This window comes from Pezoporus occidentalis, unplaced genomic scaffold, assembly GCF_034315485.1.
Source record: "Pezoporus occidentalis ecotype Australia unplaced genomic scaffold, CSIRO_AGI_Poc_V1 ctg201, whole genome shotgun sequence".
In the NCBI taxonomy this organism is placed as follows: domain Eukaryota; kingdom Metazoa; phylum Chordata; class Aves; order Psittaciformes; family Psittacidae; genus Pezoporus; species Pezoporus occidentalis.
In genome coordinates, this window is record NW_026913868.1 from 1030840 (window position 1) to 1046372 (window position 15533).

General features: G+C 50.2%; 1 protein-coding gene across 8 annotated transcripts in view; it reads left to right on the top strand.

The window, feature by feature from the left end:
• The window catches only part of NCOA1 (nuclear receptor coactivator 1), a 189642-nt gene that overhangs the window by 165160 nt on the left and 8949 nt on the right, over positions 1–15533 (top strand). For 5 of the 8 annotated variants that reach the window (XM_062618550.1, XM_062618552.1, XM_062618554.1 and 2 more), the window contains 4 exons: positions 3499–3682; positions 7528–7713; positions 10274–10400; positions 14579–14747. In XM_062618550.1, coding sequence (XP_062474534.1) covers positions 3499–3682; positions 7528–7713; positions 10274–10400; positions 14579–14747 — 666 coding nt within the window. The remainder of the gene's footprint in view (positions 1–3498; positions 3683–7527; positions 7714–10273; positions 10401–14578; positions 14748–15533) is intronic. The other 3 variants (XM_062618555.1, XM_062618556.1, XM_062618557.1) reach the window with 1 other exon arrangement.

Below are 15533 nucleotides of genomic sequence, written 5' to 3' on the forward strand. Positions count from 1 at the left end.
GGAGTGAACAACCCTTCACTGCTCAGAAGCTAAGGACAGGCTTCCATTTCCACGTGTTTTCTGTTACAGGCTGCTTTGGTGCGGTGTGGGGAGGAGGAGCTGCCATTCCAAATAAAATCTAGCACTTGCTAGATTTTTGTTTTCATGTGTGATTATTTGAAGAATCAAAATGTCAATGAGGAGCAAAATAATTGTGGGGCAGGCTCTGCAGCGTGCCTTCAGCTTCGAAGGAGTTATTTCCTTTCCACATTTATGCTATGGAGATACCCTTGGGCGTGCTCAGAGCCCCTGATTGTAGGGTGAAAAAAAAAAAAGATACTTGGGTTGGGCTTGGAAAAGAGCTAAAGGAATTAAAAGTGTAAAAAAAAAAAATGGAAGGAAAAGAATAAGGTTTTGGGAGGGCTTCTCATCCTTGTGCTTCAAGACATGAGCTGAACTTCAGCTCTGTGAAAAGGAAACTTCTCCTTGGGTCAGATTGTCTTCTGTCTGCCATTGAGCATGATGCTGGAGAGCCTGAGCCTGGTAGTGCTCCATCACGTGTGGACAGTGGAGTCCAGAGAGAAGCTGTGGCTGCCCCATCCCTGGCAGTGTTCAGGGCCAGCTTGGATGAGGCTTGGAGCAACCTGGTCTAGTGGAAGGTGTCCCAGGTTTGCTGGGTGGGTACCACCTAGATGTATCTCTGTTCTCCTCACCAAGCTGATTTCCTGCATGGGCATCCTAGGAACCAGCTGTGTGAAGGATGAAGGCCAGAAGTGAGATGCTCTCCCTTGGTTTGCCTTTTGGTTGGCTCTGTTTTAGAACCTTGTTTCTGCTGGGAGCTGGAGTCTGGGGGAAGAAGAAGCTGTTCAGAAATATTCAGCCACCTTGAGCTTCCGTCCCTCACACCATGGCTTTTCTTGCCCATCTGGGGACAGAAATAGGTCGTGGAGATCTGAGTCTTCTTGGAGCAGTTCTGGATGGCCTGAGCTGCCCCAGCACCATGTGTTTTCTAGATGTGGAGGAGAAATCAAATATCCATTAAAGTGGGCACAGATTCCAGGTGCAAGTTTAGGTGCTCCAGAAAACAACTAATGAGCACCCTGCTCCTACCACATGTCCTTCATTCCCAACTCTCCATCTTCCAACCTCTTCAGGATACCCAGTGAGCAATGCAAGAACATCACCGCTCCTGTTTTATCTCCACTTAACATCTGTTCTGGATGCCCACAGCTGTCTCTGTGCCTTTCTTCTCCCTCTGCTTCCAAAACTACCTCCCTGCAGGAGGAGGTGGAGTTCAGATGTATTTCTGCTGTGTTGTGGATGTCTCCAACTTGTTTCAGTTCTCTTTGTTTTGCAAACTTGAGCTTTAAAGAAATTTTGCTTGGTCGAGAAATTACATTACTTGGAAGAGCTGAGACATGCAAACTTCCACTGCAGGACTTGAATTTGCTGCATTTAATTCTCTCTGTGAGCCTGGGTTTAGGAGGATATTCTGCTTGTCAGGGCTCTGGGGATAGGATTTGATAGAAAGGATATGGGGGGGGAAGAAAAAGACTGGTTAGTCCATTATAAGTTGTAATATTGATGCCTGCTGCTCGCAGTGCACTTTTCATCATCAGTGTCATCTAAACATCATTTAATTCACAAAATGCTACTGTAAACAAGCATGTGCCCTGTCATGTATACTAAAAATACCAATTCATCTACCCAGGTGCTATCATGAGGCTGTAGGAAAGGGGAGAAAAGAGCAGTGAAGCTCAAGAAGGAAATCTCTGCCGTGGTGGGGAGCATGAGCACAGTCTTTCAGGTCTTGGGTGCTGGTCTGGGCTTGTGGTTTCAATGGAGCCACCATTATTAGAGGGCCCATCCCAAGGTGGAGCTTCCTGTAGACACCAGATCTGATGTATTAAATATTTCCAGCTAGGATTTAGGTGAAAACTTCCCTTGATTTCTTCTGGCAAGGGGCAAATATGTTGCCTTGGTGAACCGAGATCTTTAATGTCGCTCCTTCAGCTAGGGAAGTGTATAGGTATCCCTGGGATGCTCAAAGCCAGTGGCCTCCCAGCTGTTTATCACAGGCAGAGGCTGTCGCCTGCAGCCTCGTGTCTTGGCTGATGTCAGAGCCACTTCTTGAGCCAGCATCCCAATTCCTGCCAGATTTCTCCATCCTCTCCAGACCAGAGCATCATCAATGGTCAAGGGAGGGGATTCTCCCCTTCTACTCTGCTCTCATGAGAACTCTCCCTGCAGCTCTGGGGCCTCAACATAAGAAGGATGTAGAGCTGTTGGAGAAAGTCCAGAGAAGGTCATGAAGATGCTCCAAGGGCTGGAGCACCTCTGCTGTGGAGACAGGCTGAGAGAGCTGGGCTTGTTCAGCCTGGGGAAGGGAAGGCTCCAGGGAGACCTTAGACCAGCTTCCAGTGCCTAAAGGGGCCAACAGGAAAGCTGAAGAGGGGCTTTTGACAAGGGCCTGTAGGGACAGGACAAGGGGGAATGGCTTTAACCTGACAAAGGGGAGATTTAGGTGAGACATTGGGAAGAAGTTGTTCCCTGTGAGGGTGGTGAGGCCCTGGCACAGGTTGGCCAGAGAAGCTGTGGCCTCCCCATCCCTGGCAGTGTTCAAGGCAGGCTGGATGGGGCTTGGAGCAACCTCATCTAGTGGAAGGGGGTTGGAACTGGATGAACTTTAAGGTCCCTTCCAACCCAAACCATTCTGTCATTCTGTCAAATGCAAAGCTTTTCCCTAGTGCTATCAAGTTTTCTATTAATTACCCTGTGCTAATGGCCAGACTTTCCCTAGTGCCGAGGAGTGGCTCTTCTGGAAGCAGTGTGCATCCTTGGATTTTGAAGCATTTAGTTACCCTTGAGATATTTTTCTTTTTAGCTAAAACTCATTTATCTCAACCCCTTTAATCCCAACCACTATTATAGCCACTGGTGCAAATTCCTTGCTCAGTAACTTTCCCATTTATTTGAGACCCCGGGCTAAACTTTTCCACTCTTAGCCATGATGAAGGCTGGAAAAGCTGAATGATATTTTACTACCCCATTGAGGGTAATTACATGCCCGAGGCCCATGTCAGTTTTGGACACTTGTTCCAAAAAGTCACTTCTGTTTCTTAGAAAAGACCATTTTTTAATTATTATCATTTCAGCCTAAGCATATGTATATTAACAAAGCAAATTATCTCCTGTTTTAAATAGCTGGAGGTTAAATATACCGTTAATAATTATGCTAATTGCAGTGTGCGAGCATCTCAAAGCTGCTGCCGAGGAACAGGCTCTGGGGTGAGGACCTGTGTGCGGGTTGGGAACAGTCCTTGTACCCCCTGGCTCTGCCAGGCAGAGGGATGTGGGGCTGGTTCTCTATCCGTTCAAGATGCTTGGCATTTTAGCAAGCAAAGGGATGGGGGGAGCAGCACTTGGGGGGCTGCGTGCATCTGAAAGCGGCACTCGGTCTCACTGATGCTGTATTTGGGCTGAATCACCCACCTCTGATGGTTTTCTTTCCTTCCTCAGTTCGCTGCCGAGCTGGAGCAGCTAGACCAGCTCCTGCCCTCGCTGGAGAAGGCGGCTCAGCTGCCTGGCTTGTGTGGACCAGAGAGGAACGAGAGCAGCGTGGCCGGCGTTGCTGTCAAACCGGAGATGCTGGCAGCTCCCCTGCAGCCCAGCACCGCTGCCAGAGCCCCCGCGGGACTCAACCGTATGTGTCCACCCAAAACTGGGTCCCTTACAGGGGCTGGGAGGGGAGGGTCTTCCCTGTCACCAGCTCAGCTGCAGGTGGGTAGGGTATCACCAACCTGGATGCTGCCATGGGGATGCTCTGGGGGACCTGGTGCAAGACCAGTGATGGTGAACCCCTTGGTACACCTGCAAATAGCCATGATGTAAGAGGAGAGGGACACGGTCCTTCCAAGACATGTATACTTGATCACAAGGGAGCAGGCAGGCTCAGGTTGAGGTGTCAGGAGCTACTGGAGAGGGTCCAGTGGAGGGCCACAAGGATGATCAGGGGTCTGGAGCATCTCTGTTATGAGGAGAGATTGCAGGAGCTGGGTCTGATTAGTCTAGAGAAGAGAAGACTGAGAGGGGGTCTCATTAATGCATTTAAGTATCTCGAAGGTCCCTTCCAACGCTAATGATTCTGTGATTCTGTGTTTGGGGTTTCAAAAAATCACTGGCACTTCAGACAGGGTTTTGAGACTTAGTATACCCGGATACAGCATCAGGACCTTTTTCTAGGCACCCAAAAAAATAAAAAGACCTGATTTTTCTCCAAAGTGAGCAGTTTAAAATATTAATGACAATAAGTAGGATTTCTTTCCTGAAGGAGCCCACAGGCAAGTAATAAATTCAGGGTGTTTTATAGCAAAACCATGTCTAGAAGCTCAAGGTGGGGCTCTTTGGGGTGGGCTTCCCCAGGGTGGGCAATAACAGAGGCACAGCTATTCCCAGCAAACCACCCCCATCTGCCATGGGGAAAGCAAGCTTTTACTGATTACAGCATAAATTTGCACAAATAACTGCACCCAGCAGCTCCTGCCATGGTGGTGTGCTTGATCAGAGCCTACACTGCTCACCTGCTGTAATGGACATTGCCATGCCAGCCCCAAGCCCAGCGGTGCAAGGGATGTTCCTCTGTTCCCTTTGGTACTGCAGCATCCCCAGGGCAGTGTGCCATAGCGAGTCCTGGCTCCATGGGGCTTTTCCCATCCTGCACTTGACTTTTCATGGAGATGATTATCTGTCGCATCCCCCATATAGCTCTCTAAAACTACTTGAAAGGAGGTTGTAGTGAGGTGGAGATCAGTCTCTTCTCCCAAGTAACAAGTGATAGGACAAGAGGTAACGGCCTCAAGCTGCACCAGGGGAGGTTTAGACTGGATATTAGGAAAAATTTCTTCACAGAAAGGGTGCTCAGGCATTGGAACATGATGCCCAGGGAAGTGGTGGAGTCACTGTCCCTGGAAGTGTTCACAAAACACATAGGTGAGGCCCTCAGTGATACGCTTTAGTGGTTGTCTTGGCAGTGCTGGGTTAAAGGTTGGACTTGATGATCTTAAAGGTCTTTTCCAAACTATTGCTTCTATGATTCTATGATATCACTGTTGCTACAAATCACACTGAGTCTTGAATGCTGAAGTGCAGGTTCTAGAGCAGAAAGAAGGAGGAAGGGTGAGAAGCGGGGCCTGGTATAAACCAGTTAGCTGCTGGTCCACATCCTACCGACAGCGGGATAATTGCCCTGTTACTTATTCAGCAAATGGAGATGAGGAGGTTTTGGGTTCCAGCCCAGCACAAAGCCCGCAAGGCAGCTCTGGCTGGCAGGGCTGGGATATTTTCGGAGGACTCGGGTTGCAGAAGCAGAGCCTTTAAAAGGGTAGGAGCATCGCAGCAGAAGGGGAACCAATGTGGTGGTGTGAGCATGGCCCAAACACTGCTGTGAAGTGGGCTGGAGCCCCCCTGGGAGGCTGAGTTGGCAGTGGGGTATCGGGGGGACCATCCAAGGGCAGCGCAGCGTTGGACCACAATGCATTGGCTTGCAGGTCTCTAACCCCAAAAGAAACCACTCTGTGAGCAACAGGCAGGCTCTGGAGCAAAGTGCTATGGGCTGAAACATCACCCTGCCTGCCATACAGGGAAAGAGTTTGGGGTCTCATAAACTGGAGTATCAGCTACCAGAAGATATACAGGGTAGGGCGTGAGAGATGGATGCTGGAAGGGCGATGAGTGACAGCTGCGTTGAGCCCAGAGGCATCAGGAAGCCATGCTGTGCCTCCCCTCCATCAGGGAAACGTCTGGGAGGGGAAAAGGAGCTGTCAGCACTGTAGCTGTAGCTGTGTACTGGTTCACCTCTGAGCTGAATTCACCGTTAAGCTTATTGCTCAAGCCTAATAGTTCCTTGGAAAGGACCCTCTTGTCCCAGGGCTGAGATAGTTGGTAGCTTCAGCAGCAGGGACACTCATAGTGCTCTGACATAAATAAGAGTGGTGCTTATTGCCTTTGGAGGGAAGGGAATCCTGCATCCAAGTTAGAGTAGGGAGGAGGGTGAGCATGTCTGTGGCAGGGGCTGCAGTTGCGAGAGCTTGAAATGCCAACTGCTGCCCTCCTGGGTTACAGCGTCCAGAATAGCAGTTACCACCCAGGAGATTCATCACAAGCCTCGCTGAAGGCACTGCCACTGAGTTTAACTTGTGTGAGAAAGCCATGGGGCACCCCTAAGCAGATCCCCGAGGATTTAGAGGTACTGTTTAGTGGGAGAGGGGTTGCCAACAGCCATGGCTCACAGCCACCCACTTGCAAGGCTGCCTTTTGCATTCATTTTTCAGTTCAATGTAAGCATTTGAGATGTGCTCCCTGGTGGCAAACAGCAGCTGAACTTGCAAAAACTTATCTAAATAAAGATTAGGATAATGCAAGGTCTAACAACGTCATTTTAGTTGATTTAAAGCCAGCAGGTGATAGATGAGTGCTGCACAGGCAGGAAGCCGGCATGGGGAGCAGCACTGCTGGGGCTCCCCTCCAGCTGCCAGGCATAAGGGGGGGCATGGTTCATGCACTGGTGTCACCCCCAGAGGGAGCAGAGCCTGGTTGATGTGGCTATTATCAAGCAAGAGAGCTGTGCTTCAGTGTCTCTAATTCACTGTGGTCCTGATACCCTCCATTCAGCAGTGTTCAGACTCTGTCAATATATATTAGACAGATGCAACCTCCAGCCCCCTGCCCTTCTTATGTCCAGTTGATTATTGTTAATTTCATGCCCAGCTGATTATTTGAAGCTCCAGCTACTCTTTCTTGGGTGCCAGCCCAGCTCCTGGGTCCCCTTGCCTACACAGTGTGTCACAGCCTGCAGGGACTCCAGTGCTGCCTGGGGCTATTGTCACCTGTGGTGGTTCCCCCAGGCTGGCTGCAAGTGACCAAGCCACACGTGGGACTGAGTATTCAGCTTTAGGTGAGGTGGCATCCCACCACAACATCCTTCTTCCAAGCTTACCAGTGCTGGTGCTGTCCCTGATGGGGCTAGGACTGGTCAGAGGGACAGAGCACCTCACCTATGAGGAAAGGCTGAGAGTTGTTCAGCCTGGAGAAGACTCTGGGGAGACGTTATTACAGCCTTTCAGTTCTTAAAAGAGGCCTATAAGAAAGATGGGGAGAGACTTTTTGGCAGGGCCTGTTCTGACAGGATGAGGGGTGATGGTTTTAAATTAAAAGAGGGGAGATTCAGGCTGGGTGAGAGGAAACATTTTTTTTACGATGAGGGTGGTAAGATACTGGCACAAGTTGCCCAGCGTGGTGGTGGATGCACCATCCCTGGTGACATTAAAGGCCAGGCTGGATGTGGTTCTGGGCAACCTGATCTAATTGAGGATGTCCCTGCTCATTGCAGGGGGGTTGGACCAGTTGGCCTTTGAAGGTCCCTTCCAATGCAAACTTATCTATGATTCTATGACTTTGCCGAGCACCTGTGATACTGCAAGGAGCCTTGGGAAGAGATGTGACTTGTGCTGGTTTTTCTTTGTTTATTTTTATGATTTAATGACTCTCCAGCGATGAACAGTGGGCAGAGCGTGCAGCCGGGTCGGACCCCATTTGAGTTCTGCGACCCCATGGAGCCAGCACAGATGAGGCCGGTTCCTTGTCCTGCAAGCAATGGCACCAGCCCGCACACCCATGGGCCAGCCCAGCAGGGCAGGGGCACCGTGACTGCACCAAACCCCTACCCAGCTGACACAGGTATGGACAGCTGCAGGCACCCACTCCTCTCCACCTTCTTCAGGTCATGCTAAGGTTTCCCAGGGAGTCCCAGGGGAGAAAAGTCATTATAGGTTGAAGCTTGAGCGTCACTGTTCACCAGCAGCTCTTCCCAAGCAGCGAGCTTCCAAGCTGTGCTTATTCTTTCCTCTGTGTTCAAATTGTTAGACTCTCAGACAAAAGAAAGACCTTTCTGTCCATCCCAGTTCCTGGGGAGGCAGGAGGAGGAAGCTGCATCCCCTTGCCTGGATGGGTGGTGGTGGCTTAGGTTCCCCAGGCTCTGGTAGCTGTTTGATTTCCATTGGACCCGGTGCACAGCTGGTGTGTCAGGAGAAGAGCTGCAGTAGCAGCAGTCGCATCTCACCCTGCTGAACTGCTGATGGTGAAGTGCTGCAGACCTTGCTGTGAGCCAGCCTGGGCCCCAGAGGGTTGTGGATTCTGCTTCTCTGCCCTCCTCTGCTTCCCTTGATGCATCAAGCAATCCTGAACATGATCTGGAAGAGAGACCTTCCTTGTCACCATTGTCACAATGGCTTGACTGCATGTACAGAAAGCAGCACAGATCTCATCTTCTCGTGGCAGTACTGTGGAACTAGAAAAGTTGCTGCAGTCATCACAGAATGGTTTGGGCTGGAAGGGACCTTAAAGCTCCTCCAGTTCCAACCCCCTGCCATGGGCAGGGACACCTTCCACTAGACCAGGTTGCTCCAAGCCCTGTCCAACTTGGCCTTGAACACTGCCAGAGATGGGGCAGCCACAGCTTCTCTGGGCAACCTGTGCCAGTGCCTCACCACCCTCACAGGGAAGAACTTCTTCCTCAGATCTCATCTCAGTCTCCCCTCTGTCAGGTTAAAGCCATTCCCCCTTGTCCTGTCCCTACAGGCCCTTGTCAAAAGCCCCTCTCCAGCTTTCTTGTTGCCCCCTTTAGGCACTGGAAGCTGCTCTAAGGTCTCCCCTTAAGGAGCCTTCTCTTCTCCAGGCTGAACAAGCCCAGCTCTCTCAGCCTGTCTCCATAGGAAATGATTTGCCCTTAATGAAGCCATGTTGGCTGTAACCATTTACCTCCTTATTGTCTGTGTGCCTTAGTGTAGTTTACAGGAGCATCTGCTCCGTGATCATGCTGGGCACCGAGGTGAGACTGACCAGCCTGTAGTTCCCCAGGTTTTCCTTTCTTCCCTTTTTGAAAGCTGGGATTATATTTCCCCTTTTCCAGTCAGTGGGAACTTCACCAGACTGCCATGACTTCTCAATTGGATGGATAGTGGCTTGGCCACTTCATCCACCAGTTCCCTCAGGACCCAGCTGCATCTGATCTATTCCCATACATTTGTGCATGAAATCAATAAACCAGAAATCAATGAGCCTGGGGACCATCTCTGGGTGAGTTGAGGCAGGACTGGGGACAGGCTGCACCGCAACTGTGCCGTGAGCCCCCTGGGCCTGGCTGCCACTGGTGCTGCTGGGCTCTGCCTGTTGCCAAGCAACCTTACATCTTTTTTAAAGAAATTTGGGGAAATCGAGGAGTGCTTGGCAGGAGCTGCTCTGCCGATGCCTGCGCTGGGATCTGAGCATCCCTGAGCTGGACTTCCCTCCTCTGCCTCCCCTTAGCGATCTTATTTTCACTTTCTTGAAACAACCCCCATGGCCTGGGTGGCTCATAAAGCTCCTTGTGACAACAGCAAGGACATCAGGCATTGGGTAACCACAGACATTTTTAATCAAATAATGTGTTTTATTGGGAAAAGAATCAGCACAGCTGAGCTTGGTTAAAAGAAAAGAGATTTTCATCTTTAGCAACCACCTCCAGCAGCATTTCTCTTGGAAACTCAGGGGTTTTGGCATAGGGATTGCACTGATAGCACATCTCAATGTGACAGAGATGCCATCCCAGCCAGAAATGTGCTTACCCCTGCAGCTTCCATCTCCCTGGACCTCCATGGGCTGGTCCAGCTGAGATGCTGTTTGATCTTCAGTCCCCGTTCCTATTTCTAATGGGATGACGTAAAGCCTCCAGCCTTGTAAATCTCTCTGTCCTGGGCTTGGGCTCCAAGTTCTGCTGCAACTTAACTTAATTGCATTGGCTTCTTTCCCTGTGCAAATTAACTTTTCTCCAAGAGGCAAGAGATGCTCATGGGTGTGGGCTATTTTTTAAGCTAAAATCATCAGTAGTAACAATTTGCCTTCAATAAGAAATCCTCTAACTTGGCTAAATTTTGAAACTCTCACTAGAAATGTGCTGCAAAGGGAAACTTTTTAATATCATTGTACATATGGATTACACAGGGTCATGTCTATCTGCAGTGTTTATAGTATTGGCCTAGATTTTCACACAGAATTTCATGCTTATAATTAATGGTTAGGAAACCACACCTGATATCTGTAATTTAGGGTTGAAAAGAGCTGTAACTGGTGAATCTTGACATCCCTTTTAGGGATGTTTTAAGACACTATCAGCATCCTGAGCTTGCCAGGTCCCCATGGCAGCACCCAAGTCCTGACCACGAGCTAACCTTTCCCTCCTGCATCCTTCTTTTCTCCCCAGGAATGCCTGAGCTGGAGATGGGAGTGCCAGATCACCAGTTTGGACAGCCAGGAATGGGGGACCAGATGCCCTGGACAGATAACAGTATGGCAGCCATGAATCGAGCCACGCTGAATAAACCTGAAGAGTAAGTGCCTCAGGGCTGGTGGCTTCCCCCAGGGATGCTCCATTCCTGGAAGTGTTCAAGACCAGCTAGGATGGGGCTTTGAGCAACCTGCTCTAGTGGAAGTTGTCCCTGTCTGTGGCAGGGGGTTGGAACTGGATGAGCTTTAAGGTCCCTTCCAACCCAAACATTCTATGATGATTCTAAGCTGCAGGTCCCCATGATCCCTTGCCAGTGCCAATATTTGGGCTGGTTTTCTCCAGTGTCCCTTCTCACCAGGGGCAGTGGGATCTGGCGAACCTCAGAACAGTTTTATGTTTCCGTGCAATTGCAGCTCTTTGCAGTCCCCATGTGCTTGGTTGGCTTCAGCTAAAATTATTACAGCTCTAATCCAAGGTCAAATAACCTCCTCCTGTCCTCTAACCACCTTTTTTGGGTCCATGTCCAATGGAGCAGACATGGGGTCATCACCTGCCCAAAGTAAAACATCACTCTGTCACCGAATTCCGGTATCAACTCCTTGGTTATAAACGGGTTGGAGGAGACCATAGGTCAGATATTTTGGGATGAGAGGTCAGAAGAAGGCCCGGCTGTGCTGATGGAGTGCAGGGGTCCCAGCTCTGCTGAGCAAGGGGACTCCAAAGTTCTCTCTGAAGCAGCAGCACTGGCAGCAGTGCTCATGGAGATAGATTTGATAGAGACAGAGGTTGACTCCTCCCCCGGCTTGATGAGGGCTTCAGGTACCTAACCCTAACCTGTTTTAAGAGCCAGCACTGATGAGCTCCTCATGGATCCTCTTGCCAAAGCCAGCCCTGCTTTTTGGAGAGGCAGAGTTTCCTCTACTAATTAAAGTCTTTAGCAGATGAGGACAATCTCTGTTTTCCAGTTATGAAGAAGATATATGCAAGAGCTGTATTTGAGCAAGACAGTAGCCAAACATCTTTTTTTTTCCCAGGGCTAAATTCAGATTAACTTCTCAAAGCTCTTCACTCAGCCAAATAAGAGAGTTGCAAAGTGGTTTCAAGTGCTGCAACCAGATCTTGGACTTCTGCTGGAAAAACTTAGCCTCTTGTTGCTTGAAAGAGCTGTGAGATAAATCCTGGTTTATGTGAGCATTTACATCAGCCCAAGCCCTTGCTGCAAGGGAGTAACTTTCCTTTTAAGTCTTGATGGTGTCATTATTTGATCTGTGGGGCACACCTGGCAAAGGGCAGAGCTGCCAGAAACATCAACCTGTGTTTTAAGCTATGAATGTTCCTTAAAATGCTTATGGGATAAAAATGACCTTACCTTACTCAGCAGCCTTGTGCTCCATGCACTGAGTTGGTCTGGCTGCGTGTAGACACTTTTGTCTCCCTGAGCTGGTGCAGCTGGAAGGGAGATGGATCTTATTCTGGCTCGTCCTTTGCAGCAGGATTATTGAGGACCCAGGTTGGTGTGGAAGGCTTGGGACTTGCGCGGGTATCAAGGAGGGAAGCGTTTGGCAGCAGCACCCTGTGAGTCCTCAGGTGGGAAAAACACCACAGGTGGTTTTCAGGGCAGAGCCCGTGCCAAAGACAAGGTCGGAGCAATGGAGCGGCTGCATCTGCCCAAAGCCTGGTGAGACGTGGAAGTAATAAGTCTCACAGAGTCCCTGCCTCGGAGAGCAGTGGTTTCAGCCACACTTCAAAACTGCAGCCTGGTTAGGGTTTTACAAGGTACTAATTTTCTCATCACTGAAGGGGGAGAAAGCAAGGAAAACCATGCTGTGTGGTTTTCCCACACATGGCTCCATCAGCTCCCTACAGCAAAGTTGGTCTCCACACAGTGGAGCCTACAGTGGAGCCAGGGCCATGAGATGACAGCAAGATGAGAGGTAGAGCTCCTCCTGGTGAGCCTCTGTTCCTCTGAATTAGCGTTTCCAGGCAATGGTGGTTCCTACCAGAGGTGGTGGGCAGAGGCAACACTGGAAGAAACTGGTTCCCAGCTCAGTTCCTTCTCGTATCTTCAGTAGCTGTAGGTCTGATGAAGCATCATGTGTGAAACCTGCCTTGGCAGCGCCTTGGTGGTCTCTAAACACTTCCACTAACGGCATGGTCATCAGCTACAAAATCCCACTTGTATTGCAGCCAAGAGAAGAGGTTCTGCTAGGGAAAGCCTCTGGACTTTGGTCCTCAAGACCTGCAGATGTGCTCCAGCTCGGGAAGACACACTCATCCTGGGACATGTCAATGATCCCAGCAGCTGCCCATCCACATGGTGGAGACCACAGTTGGAGCAATCAGACAGAGCCTTTGTTCTGCAGATATTACAGGACCAAGAAATATTTTAAGTTAATATCAAACCATCAGAGCTTTTGCTCTGGGGGTTGTAAAGGTTTCCCAGCTGGGAGGTTTATGTTAGCTGGAGGTGGGATAAGGTCCTGGCCTTGTTTAAGGAGCTGGTGATACCCAGATCTCCCAGTATGGTGTGTCCTGGGTAATGGGAGCTTCCTTTTCAAATTCTCCTGTTCCCCAAATCCTCACATGCCTTTGCCTCTTGACCAAGTGGGACAACTACAACATCCCCTCTCTTGCGTCCCAAGCATAACTGCTGCTGTTTCTTCTTGGGAAGAGGGACACCTTGGACCAGATCCAAAGCTCCTCAAAGCAAGTCCAGGTCACCGTTCTCTCACACATTTCTCTAATCCCCCAAGGTCAAACGTGCCACCCAGGGCCTGATTCTGTTGCCTCATGCTGTGCCATCTGAGATGCCTGAGGTTTCCAGGCCATCTGTGCAGGGCTGGAGAGCTGCAGCCTTTTGGAACAGCGCTTGAAGGCCATGCCAGGGAGATGTTTTACAGGACCTCAAGCAACATCTGACACCATCTCTGCAAGCAGATGAATTTCTCCTCCTTGCCGCATGCAGAGTCAGAGTTTTCACCTTAAAGAAAGCCTGAAGGGTTGTGGTGGATAGAAAACCTTTGCAACACCAAGCCAGTAGGACTGAGGACAGGATGCACAGGGTCCAGGATCTTCTGTGCTCACCTGTCACCTGCCTGGAGCCTCATCTGAACCCCACCATCCCATGGAGTTGGAGGAGTGGAGGAGTGAGGAAAGCTCTGCAAGCTGGATTGGGCTGCAAAGCAGGATGTGCTGAAGATTTTTTTATTACATAAAGGTATTATCCCCACAATCTCTTTACAAACCAACTTTTTGCCATCCATGCAGTAATCCAGTGTGGGCTGAAGAGATGATCCCAACCTGAAGTTTAACTCTAGCTGCCTGTTAACATGGAGCAGAAGCCTGTCCCTTCCTTCCTCATCAAGAATGATGTCTGTGCAGCAAACTTTGTCCTTTGGCCTTGGCACTGGAAAACTGGGTTTGATAAAAGCAGCAAGTACCAGGGACCTTGGCTACAGAGTGAACCTAATCCTGCTTTTCACCTCTGTCTCCCCATTTCCCTCTCTGCTCATGCTCTGCAATTTAAGAAGTCCCAGTGCTGAGTTTTCTTTTCCCTGGATTAGGCTGCGTGTGTTGGCTGCAGCGGTCTCGGTCAGATTGGCTTCAGTTCCTTACTGTACATCTGGTCCTCATCTGGAGCTAAAAGGATAAACATGTCTGCTGTTTGGGAACTGCTGGCACATTCGAGCCCTCGCCTTGGTGCCTCTCTGCGAGCATGATGTGCCACGGCTCTTCATCCTGACAGACCCGGCAAATCCGATTGACTCCAATTAGTCACATCATTGGAATGTCTCTCATTACATATTAATCTTATTCCCAAAGAATATTGAGCGAGCTTTGCAGAAATCGTATTTTTGCAGCCCAAAGGTTCCCCTTTGCCTTCAGCTGCTTTGCTTCCAGCTGCTCCAGCTCCATCCAAGCCTCCCTGCTTTCGTGCCGGCAGAAGTTTTGCTCTGCCTCCTGCTGTCCTGCCCAAAATGCCCGTGGGAGCAAAGCCTGCAAAAGTACCAAACTTCTCTTCCCAAACCTCACCAAAACACTGCCCAAAACAGTTTTGTGGAGAGGTTCATCCCTACAAGCAGGTTTTGACACGGGGCTTGATCTTCAGTGGGCTCAGCTGGTGTCAGAGCCAGGGGATGGGGCTGCATTCCATAGGGTTTGCATGGTGCAGCAGGGTGGAAGCGAGTCCCCACGGCTGAAGGGGCTGTGTCGCTCGAGCATCACCCAGCTCCTCCCTGCTTCATAAACCTTAACCGGCCTCCTCTTAACTTCTCTCTGCAGCCAGTGCATCACCTCACAGCTGGATGAGCTCCTGTGTCCTCCCACCACACCGGAGGGGCGAAATGATGAGAAAGCCCTGCTCGAGCAGCTCGTCTCCTTCCTCAGCGGCAAGGACGAGACGGAGCTGGCTGAGCTGGATCGAGCTCTAGGGATCGACAAACTGGTCCAGGTAAAGAAAGACCCACTCATGGGACCTCCTTGAGGTCATATATGGGGCCAGATGCTGGGGCTTGACATGAGCGTGGAGGAGGATTTCCAACATCTGGTAAGGCCAGATACGAGTGGGAACACACGAGTGCATCAGATTCAGAGATGATACTTAACACCACGCTGTTCTCTCCCCCCGCGCCAAAAAAGCTGGAAAGTAGCCCCATGAAATACAATATCTCACTTCTCTGCTTTTCAAACTCCATCCCCCATGAGAACCAGCAGCCTGGCAGAGAGGCGGCCAAGCAGTTTCAGCCCCGGGTGGCTCATGTAACAGGGAGAGCTGGCAGGCTGTGCCGCTTCCCCACCTTACCAGGGGGATTAGGGCACGGAGGAGCCTTCCAGCTGGAATCCCACAGCCTGGGATTCCTGAGCCTGGGTTGTGCTGCCTAATAATATATCTAATGGCCTCGCTGGTATGAAACCGTGCAGCCCTTACTGTCAAGATTGGCTTACAGTGCAGCTGCCCTTCTGTCTTGGGTTGAACCACAGGGAAAAACTGCAAAAATGAGGTTTGCTTTTACTCGGATAGTGCTGGGGCTTCGGTTCCTGCAGCTGAGCTCCAGTGGAGGCTCCCTCTTTGCAGATACCCCTTGGGGAAGATGCCTTGGAAGGGTCCAGGGTTTCATAAATAACAGGGTATGGCAAGGGGAGAAAACTGGCTGCAGGGGAGCTCGTAAGGGATATGGAAAATGAGATGGATCGCTTGGGATTTGTCTTCGAGTGGTTTCTTCTTCCGTGCCCCATA